The sequence below is a fragment of the Bactrocera neohumeralis genome, chromosome 3 (assembly GCF_024586455.1).
Source record: "Bactrocera neohumeralis isolate Rockhampton chromosome 3, APGP_CSIRO_Bneo_wtdbg2-racon-allhic-juicebox.fasta_v2, whole genome shotgun sequence".
NCBI classification, from domain to species: domain Eukaryota; kingdom Metazoa; phylum Arthropoda; class Insecta; order Diptera; family Tephritidae; genus Bactrocera; species Bactrocera neohumeralis.
In genome coordinates, this window is record NC_065920.1 from 39,415,690 (window position 1) to 39,425,933 (window position 10,244).

General features: G+C 35.8%; 3 protein-coding genes across 3 annotated transcripts; 2 read left to right on the forward strand and 1 right to left on the reverse strand.

The window, feature by feature from the left end:
- Positions 1–104: 104 nt before the first annotated feature.
- Positions 105–4,016, forward strand: LOC126752555 (DNA repair and recombination protein RAD54-like). Its single transcript, XM_050463463.1, has 7 exons — positions 105–209; positions 271–1,534; positions 1,598–1,751; positions 2,394–2,537; positions 2,615–2,876; positions 2,941–3,104; positions 3,176–4,016. Exons 1-7 carry the CDS (start codon positions 207–209, stop codon positions 3,504–3,506), a joined length of 2,322 nt encoding a protein of 773 aa, XP_050319420.1. The 5' UTR covers positions 105–206; the 3' UTR covers positions 3,507–4,016.
- A 16-nt stretch (positions 4,017–4,032) lies between these two features.
- LOC126752641 (protein ABHD13) lies at positions 4,033–6,147 on the reverse strand. Its single transcript, XM_050463589.1, has 5 exons — positions 6,046–6,147; positions 5,715–5,990; positions 5,075–5,658; positions 4,837–5,015; positions 4,033–4,622 (listed from the first exon to the last, which is right to left on the reverse strand). The coding sequence occupies exons 2-5, from the start codon at positions 5,929–5,931 to the stop codon at positions 4,511–4,513; spliced, it is 1,092 nt and encodes a 363-aa protein (XP_050319546.1). The 5' UTR covers positions 5,932–5,990; positions 6,046–6,147; the 3' UTR covers positions 4,033–4,510.
- A 625-nt stretch (positions 6,148–6,772) lies between these two features.
- On the forward strand, positions 6,773–9,077 carry LOC126752578 (myotubularin-related protein 2). The gene is made up of 2 exons (XM_050463491.1): positions 6,773–8,402; positions 8,470–9,077. The coding sequence occupies exons 1-2, from the start codon at positions 6,857–6,859 to the stop codon at positions 8,784–8,786; spliced, it is 1,863 nt and encodes a 620-aa protein (XP_050319448.1). The 5' UTR covers positions 6,773–6,856; the 3' UTR covers positions 8,787–9,077.
- The last annotated feature ends 1,167 nt before the right edge of the window (positions 9,078–10,244 follow it).

Consider the following 10,244-nt stretch of genomic DNA (forward strand, 5'->3'; position numbering starts at 1 on the left):
CGACAATTTATATTCCGTTATTTAAAATCATTGCAGTTGGTAAACATTTCAAAATTAGAAACAGAGGTGTTATTTGCAATAAATTTTCATCAAATTGAACCCTCATTCAGTAATATATGTATAAAATGCAATGAATAGAAATACTGGCAACGTCGTTAGATGCCGCCAATAAAATTAAAAACAAATTTATTGAAATCTTAAGAAAAATGGTAAATATGGATTAAAAGAGTGCAGTTAGAAAAAATAATTAAATAAATATTTCATCTGCAGCGACGTAGCTTGGCTCCTAGCCAAAATCGATCTGTAAAACTGCGTCCAAGTTGCGATTTTACGCCGCCCCTTCAAAATAAAAGAATTCGTAGTTGTCAAGAGCAGCTTGATCGAAAACAGAAACAAAATAAACGGGTAGTACCATTAAGTGAATATGAGCTCGCTATTGCCAAAGTACTTTCGCGTCCATTCAGAGTTCCAATTGCGGATTATGTGCCAGATTACAATGGAGGTAACCGGTGTCTTGGCATGCGACGTAGCAATGTACGAAAAGCATTACATGACCCACAAGCATGTAATGCTTTAGTCCTGTATACACCTCCAAATTATACAGAACATGAACGTCTCACAATGGATTCGAACAAAATACAGGTACATGTCGTTGTCGATCCCCTATTAAGCAATATTCTCAGGCCACATCAACGGGAGGGAGTACGTTTTATGTATGAATGTGTAGAAGGCCATAGAGGGACATTCAATGGTTGTATAATGGCTGATGAAATGGGGTTGGGCAAGACCTTACAATGCGTTACGTTGGTTTGGACGTTACTGCGTCAGGGTCCATATTGTAAACCTGCTATTTCTAAGGCTATCGTTGTATCTCCGTCCTCATTGGTAAAAAATTGGGAAAAGGAGTTTAATAAATGGTTGCACGGACGCTTGCATTGTCTTGCCATTGAAGGTGGTTCAAAAGAAGATACCATACGCGCTCTAGAACAATTTATAGTTGATAGTGGTCAACGCTGTGGTACACCAGTACTTTTAATAAGTTATGAGACGTTTCGAATATACGCAAATATACTGTGTAGAAACGAAATGGGCATGGTTATCTGTGATGAGGGGCACCGCTTGAAGAATAGTGACAATTTGACATATCAAGCGCTAATGGGATTAAAGACGAAACGGCGAGTTTTGCTCTCAGGAACACCAATACAAAATGACCTTACAGAATATTTTAGTTTAGTAAATTTTGTAAATCCCGCCATGTTGGGCTCAGCCGCCGATTTCAAGAGGAATTTCGAAAATCCTATATTACGTGGTCAAAATGCAGACTCCACAGATAAAGAGCGTGAACGAGCTGTAGAGAAAACACAAGAACTAATTCGCCTAGTGAATACATGTATTATACGACGCACCAATCAGATACTCACAAAATATTTACCAGTTAAATTTGAAATGGTAATCTGTGCTAAACTAAGTGGTACACAAATGAATTTGTATAGAAATTTTATTAAGTCTGATAAAATCAGAAGAAGCTTAGCCGGTATGTATATCTGCAATGAGTTTATTTATGTTACACGTGTAAAGATAAATTTTGTATTTATAGATTGCAATGAAAAGGCTTCATTAACTGCGCTCGCTGATATTACTACGCTGAAAAAACTGTGCAGTCATCCGGATCTTATTTATGAAAAGGTTTTGGCACGCGAAAATGGATTTGAAAACTCGCATGATTTGTTCCCCTCAAATTATAATCCCAAGTAAGTTAACTTAAAGTTATAAAATTTCTTTTCTGTGTTTGATTAACATGGTGATTGTTACTATACCCTGAACGAGGTATATTAAGTTTGTCACCAAGTTTATAATACCCAAAAGTAGATCATATAAAAAAAAGCAATATAAATTATCAGCGTGACGAGTTGAGTTGATTTAGCCATGGCGGTTTGTCTGTATATACACACCCACTAGTCTTTCAGTTTTTGAGATATCGTTCTGAAAATTTACACACATACATATGAAGCTGCTAAACTGCCGTACAAACTGAACGATCAAAATTACGTTTTTCTATGTTCTATGTTTTTTTTTTTTTTTTGTTTTGCAGTATCTTTACAAAATTTGACTTAAATTATTGTCCAAAGCGACAGTACCATACAATGTCCGAACAAATTTTTCAGATGGGATCACTATAGCATATAGCTGCTATACAAACTGATCAAAATCAAGTTTTTGTATGGAAAACTTGAGTTCAGAAGGTAGAGTATAGATTTGGTGAAATTAACGTTTTTTATTCTTTGCTTTATTTTGAAATGAAATAAAAACGGATCATTTCTCAATGTTTAATTATTCATAATATACGACCTTGAATATTCGTGTACCTACAATTTTCCTCATCTACCTTTCAGAGATTTCAGTCCCGAGATGAGTGGCAAGTTTATGCTGCTTGACTTTATGTTAGCTTCAATACGGGCAAATAGTGATGACAAAGTGGTGCTTATATCGAATTATACGCAAACGTTGGAATTATTCGAGAAACTAGCACGAAAAAGGTAAAATTTGTACAACTACATATAAATATTACTACATAATACTCTTATTTTATATAATTCAATGTTCGTTTTGGTAGAAAATACAGCTATGTCCGGCTCGATGGTTCTATGACAATAAAGAAGCGCAGTAAAGTAGTGGATAAATTTAATGATCCTGAATCCGACTGTTTTCTCTTCATGTTGAGTTCGAAAGCTGGTGGTTGTGGTTTAAATTTAATTGGAGCTAATCGTCTCTTCATGTTTGATCCCGATTGGAACCCCGCAAACGATGAGCAGGCAATGGCTCGGGTTTGGCGTGATGGTCAAAAAAAGCCATGTTATATATATCGTTTGGTAGCCGTAAGTTGTGCTAAATTTATGTTTGTGTTTCTTTATATTTGCAACGATTCATGTTTATTCGTAGACTGGCTCGATTGAAGAGAAAATTTTGCAACGACAGACTCATAAAAAATCATTATCGAGCACAATAATTGATAATAATGAAAGCAATGAGAAACATTTCACACGTGAAGATCTTAAGGATCTTTTCCGTTACGATGCTGATATCTTGTCCGATACACATATTAAGTAAGTAGAACGTTTTCTGATTAAATATTGATAAATTTCATTAATATCCTTTTATATTTGTAAAACGATAGGTTAAAGTGTAAACGTTGTGTTAATAATATACAAATGCAACCGCCCCCTGAAGATAGCGACTGCACTGTACATTTATCTCACTGGTATCACTGTTCCAACAACAAAGGGCTGCCGGACACCATTTTATCTCAGGCATGGCTCTCGAGTAAATGCGTCTCCTTTGTCTTCCATCACCGGTCGCAAGGAGAGGTAAAAGTAAAAGAATGCAGGGATAAGGAAAATACATCGGGTCATTGCAATAGTGCCAAAAATAATAGAAATCATAATGAGTGCGAGGATATTGATTCTGACTATGAACCGGAAGACCAAGCTGATAGTGATTACGCGTAACCTTAATTTAAATCTGAAATTTGAAAGCGAAAAAGGTGTACAAATCTATGTATATAATTTTTTCAATTAACTTCTTCACCAACCATAATATGTGACTTCGCTTTTCTTCTGATTTCGTGTATCATTGTGATTGGTGCATAATTATGATTAAAACCCAAGAACGAGGATTCTTTTGTCGCCTAAATCGGTGTTCGAAGGAAACCTGTCGCTTGAGCTGCTGTAGCGGCAGAATACTGCCGCTCGAGTTTGGGTGGCAAGCTTTGTGTTCTTTTTCACGACAGTTTGATGCACCGGGTAAACAAAATGCGGAAAATCGTTGTTGGACCCTATGCTCGCGTTAACGGAATCTGCGGCATTAAAAGAACATTTGACGAAAATGAGCGACAAAAGAGTCCGCATGTAACCCAGTCTAATACTGTAAACCAATAAAGTGATTGATGTAGTGAAAAGTAAACTTTGTGACAATTTTATCGCACATAATTTTGTATCCCGAAATGGAGCAGTTTTCAATGTAATGGCAATTAAATCTTGTTTGGTTTATATATATTTAAAAATCAGAAATTAATTAGCTTATAAGGTACATATATAGTACTATTATAACTGTAAATATGTTTTTACTGTCCTAAAAAATACTTTTAAGTTAATGCATTACATTTATTTTCGCTGTTTGTTATTGCAAATTATAATTTATTAAATTTACTGAAAATACGCATATTATAATAAAATTATATGCAAAAATATTAATGCTTTATAATTGAACGAGTTGCTCTAATCCAATACCATATTTAGTTAACTTTTAAAGCTATGCGTCATAATGTGTGAAACACCTAAGCATTGTTCCACACATTTTTTTTAAGTATATCAAAAGTATGGTAAATCACTCACATTAAAGACATGGAATTATAGTATATAGTAAGTTATAGTGCATTTATATGTGTTACTTCTAATACTCAGGATAAATTAAGTAAATACCAAAACCCTGAACCGCATTAGATATCGACGAGCTAAACATCCTGTATTTCATGCCACACATTGCTTTTTTCAGGTGGTTTCTCTAATGGCGCTGTTGAAATACTTTGACATTCGACTAGGAATTGATGAATACCCTGATAGTAGCTGAAAAGGAAGCAAATAATGTAAATCTATCGGTAAAATCGGTGTAAATCGTATGGTGCATACTATAAGCCGAAATTTAATGGCGTATTATTCTTGAATATTTCCTAAATCTGTTTGCAATATACGGTAACAATTTTAATAATTCTTTCGTACTCGAGCGTAATATATTTTCGGTTTTATGTCAATATGCACCACACCTTGAAATTTGCTATACCCGTCCATTATCCAGGTATCATTGTGAGCGCCTCCTATGAATTCGAGTATGCGCTTTTGTTCACTTCCACACTTCATATATAACGTACGCATCATACGTGGAGGTACAAGGTTATCTGCCAAACCTGATATAAATAAAAATGGTACTGAACATTTACCAATTTTCCATGAAGATAAATACTGAAATATAAAGGAAGTATGTAAATATTAATATAATATTATTTAATCGACTCGCTTACTTTATTTTTAAAGCAACATCTTGGTATTAGATTGGCGGATGGATGAACCAACTCAACGGCCATTTCTGGTATGCTGGTAAATGTGTTTTCTACAATTGCACACATAATTTTTTGACTATACACCGTATCTGCCGCTACATCAATCACCACAGCACCGCCTAATGAACGTCCGAATAATACTATCTTTGTATGATCTAAATCGTTGCGTGTGTACAAGTAATCTATTACAGCGCGAGCATCTAATGATAATCCCCTTTCGGAGGGTACACCAGTTGAAAAGCCGTAACCACGATAATCTATCATTAATATGTTACAGTGAAGATGGTTAAATATTCCCCAAATATTTTGCATACGGTGACCCATATTGCCAGCATTTCCGTGAAAATAAACAAAAGTTGGCACCGTCTTTGAACGCTCCTTTGGCTGCGACACCCAAAATGCGTGCAATGTTACTTTATCTGGTGTGTGAATACTGACTGATTCATGTGGCAGGTTATGCATTTTCGGTATAGGCACATAAATGCGAGAATTTGCGGGAAGATCAGGATGATATAAGAGCATGTCTTGCAAGTAATAGAAACCAACTGGAAAGCAATATTTAAATTATTTGATTAATTTAAGTTAATGTTTGCATACTTACAAGATGTAATAGTGAAAAGTAAAAGGATGGTTAAAAGACTTCCATAGTAGTAATAAAATAATAAGAAGGCCAAGAGTACAGCTACGGATACGGCATATATGTTGCGTGACTTGGGCAATGCAATTGGCACGCCGCCGAATTCTTGCGACATTGGGCGGCTAGAGTGGTTTAATAGTTCTCGTGGGATAAACTGATATTGCAATGTGTGGAGGGTCATCAAACAAACGGATACTGTTTAGCGTATACCCAACATTTCCATGTTTTTCGATGTAAACACTGAAAAGTTGTAATATGTTATATTCTTTGGAAAGGACATTAATATTTTACATACTTAAGATATTGGTTTTTTTGTTAATATTCTTCAACAAACTACAACTCAGGATTACTATTTACAATAAATTACAGCTGATTTCGTTCCTTCACATAGGTATCGATATTATCGATTTATATATCTTCTACGTATGTAGATTTATTCTTGATGCTGTTTCACATCACTAACACTTATCTTTATTAGGGTCCAGCGGATTAAAAGAAATTTAAAGTCAGTCAAATCTGTACAAGTGGAAATCCTTTCGTTATGCAGGACATAAATGTTTCGCGTTGTTTAGACAATGAGTAAACACAAACGGATTGCGAGGGGATAATGTATATTTCATATTTTTTTTCATTATGTCTTAATTTTTCCTACTATTAACTTTGCAAATGATCAATTGGGCGAACACATGGTAAGAAGTGAGTAAATTTCAGATACAGAAAAAACACATGTAAGTCGCGGATGACCACCTTATATCAGAAATAACAAGGAAGTAGCACTACATTTGTTCATCCTCATAAATTTGCCAAAGATCATTAATGTAATGAGCAACATTATTGTAAATATATGAATGTATTATAATTCATATATGTATGTTTAAACAAATTTTTTATTACAGCTGTTATGTTTATATATATATATATAAATAAATATAATATATATATAAATATAAGTTTTTATAAATTTTATATTTAACAAATATCTAAATATCGAAACCATGGTAACTCTGAATAAAACTGACAGCTTTCGGTAATTGTTTATTGTAGAAAAGTGCATCTTCTTGAAATAAATTTGTTTAAGGACATTTTTTTGAAAACATTAAATTGCAATGGATAAGGCAGAGACATTAGATGTTTCAAACAGCTTAGCTGATAAAATTGCAACTAAAAACGCCAGCACTAATTCTCTGGATACAGCTGACTCAAAGTCTAGTTCAATTGGTTCGAAGCAGGGGGTAGACGTAGGTGCAACCCGCGACACGCCCTTTGTTTATCTCGATGGCGAGGAAGACCAAGATCTAAAAAATGATGTTACATATGTTTGCCCATTTAGGGGTCCAGCATTTGGTGCTTTAACAATTACCAATTATCGCCTATATTTTCGTTCTTTACGGGACCATGATCCACCTGTTGTTGTCGATGTGCCATTGGGTGTAATTGCACGAGTGGAAAAAATTGGAGGTGCAACATCTCGTGGTGAAAACTCATATGGAATTGAAATATTCTGTAAGGATATGCGTAATTTACGTTTCGCGCATAAACAACAAAATCACTCACGACGCACCGTATTTGAAAAGTTACAGTCGTATGCTTTCCCACTGTCGTTCAGTGGTAGGCTGTTTGCGTTTGCTCATGCTGCAGCATCTGGACCATCGCCGTCTCCAGCGGAAAATGGTTGGGCTGTTTATGAACCATTAGCAGAGTTACGTCGTATGGGTGTACCAAATGATATGTGGCGCATAACAAAATTGAACGAAGCTTACAGTGTTTGCGATAGTTATCCGGTAGTATGGGCTGTTCCCAAAGCAGCGTCTGATGAATTTTTGCGCCGTGTAGCTCAATTTCGTTCACGTTGCCGTTTGCCGGTACTATCTTGGATACATCCACGCTCCCAAGCAACTATAACACGATGTTCACAACCCTTGGTCGGGGTAGGAGGCAAGCGCAGTGCAGATGATGAACTTTACCTTAGTTATATTATGGAGGCAAACGTACAATCAGATAAATTGGCAATTATAGATGCACGACCCAGTGCCAATGCTATAGCTAACAAAGCCAAAGGTGGTGGCTATGAGTCGGAAGAAGCATATAAAAATGTGGAAATCCACTTTCTCGATATACACAACATACATGTGATGCGTGAAAGCTTACGAAAAGTAAAAGAGGCGTGCTATCCAACCATAGACGATTCTAAATGGCTTTCAGCGATTGATGGCACATTATGGTTGAAGCACATTAAATGCATATTAGCCGGAGCAGTGCGTATTGTTGACAAAGTTGAGACAATGAGTACATCGGTAGTGGTGCATTGTTCAGATGGTTGGGATAGAACTGCTCAGCTCACAGCACTATCCATGCTATTGTTGGATCCATATTATCGTACCTTGCGCGGGTTTGAGGTACTAATTGAGAAAGAGTGGCTTTCTTTTGGCCACAAATTTCAACAACGAATTGGTCATGGTGATAATCGCCATTCGGATGCGGATCGTTCACCAGTTTTCTTGCAATTCATCGATTGTGTTTGGCAAGTTAGTCAACAATTTCCAAATGCTTTCGAATTCAATGAACACTTTCTGATAACGATCATAGATCATTTGTATTCTTGTCGTTTTGGCACTTTCTTGTACAACACAGAAGCTGAGCGCGTAGCGGAAGGTTTGTTACAATGTTTTACAATTTAAATCCCGACTGAATTATCAATTTCTAATGAATTTTATTACAGATCTTAAACACAAGACTGTTTCACTTTGGACATATATTAATGGCTCACTGAATCAGTATTTAAATCCGCTAGCTTTTTCGCATGGAGCTCAAACTGTACTGCGCCCAATTGCGAGTATGCGTTACGTAAAATTATGGAAAGGTCTATATTGTCGTTGGAATCCAAGCATACGACCTCAAAATCGAATATACCATCGTACACGTGAATTGCTCGCTTTACAGGATCAGCTCATTAAGCAAGTCAGCGATTTACGTATGAAGACAAGTTCTCGTCAAACGGCGCAAACTTCGACGCGACTGGCTTCACCAATGCATTGAAGCTTCTTGAGCATAAAACATAAATCACCTAGTAAAAAAGTATTTGTATTATGTCCATGTAATAGTCTTATATATTTTGTACAGAATTTGCACGTACCTATGTACATATATGTACTATATATGCATATATTAGACATACACGTGTATGCATATAAAATTTGAATATGATAAGTGCGCTTGTCACTTCTTTAATTTTATATAATACTAAAGCTTTATCTTATGTAAAATCTTAATTCTTGATAATGCATTATAAATATATACAGTTTCATAAATAATAACACATAAATCACTTTAATCGTACAACTCTGAAAAAAATTGTTTTCACAACTATAATTGCTCTCGAAAGCGACAAATTTCGTACAGAAATAATTTTTTTTGGATGGGTTGTTGTTGTAAACATTTTAAGTGATTAGATTACATTTGATCTCTTCACTTATCTCACCGTTCTCACTGCCGTTGGACAGATGATAAAACAGATGTTTTTGCCATTCAATAATTCACATCGCTTAATATTTATTAAAAGAAAACGGTGTTCTATAGTATTTTGTTATAAAAGCCATCTTCTTTTAAATATTTTCGATATAATGAAAATAATGGACGAATTTTTTTATTTGGGAAGTCGATTTTCAGGTCAATTTAGATTCATTGCGTTTAATTCATTTGTTTACAATCAGAGTCGCACCGAGAGATTTAGAGTGGATCAGTTTCAAATCACTTGAAGTGATTTTGAACTGTCATTTTTGTATGGCGAAATCTTGATAAATTTATAAGATTAGTGGGATAAACTACTCAACAGCCGAAATCGTATGATGTCGGTGTCGGTCTGAACATGATATTAAGTTGGTAAGATTGAGATAAGTAGTCATCGATGTCATCCAACAGTAGGCCCGGGAAACGTGTTCTTTCGTCGGGGTCGGACCATAGGGAGATGGGTGTCAGATGTGTAGGGTTATCTGGACATGCAAAGAGTTAGTTAGAGTCATGCGAGGATTTGTTAGATATACATATATTTGAAATGTCGGGGTCGATTCTGGATAAGTAGGAGTTTAACCTGCTAAAGTATCCAGAAAAAAGCTGCGCAAGGGTCACTCTTGACTCTCGCGGCAACTCGAGCTTATCGTTTGCAATATGTAGGTGGTTGGTTGACTCCAAGTACGCCATTCACTGAGAAGGAGTCGGTGAAGGCATGGATGGTTTCAACGCAAACACCACAGCAGAAACTCTTTTAAGAGGAGTTCATTATGATCCTTAATTGGGCCTCACTGTGAAGATGTTCGATTGAAGACATCCTGTTATAATTCGCAGTGTTCTGGCATGTCTGAAGCTTCTTTGGAGCGTTCCACTACCAACAACGTTTTTTTGTCTTTTCTGCCGGCAAGTCTGTACTCCTTTGTTCAGTTTGGGAATATCGTTTGGGAATGACAATGAGCACATTCCATTGAATTCATTAATAATGAC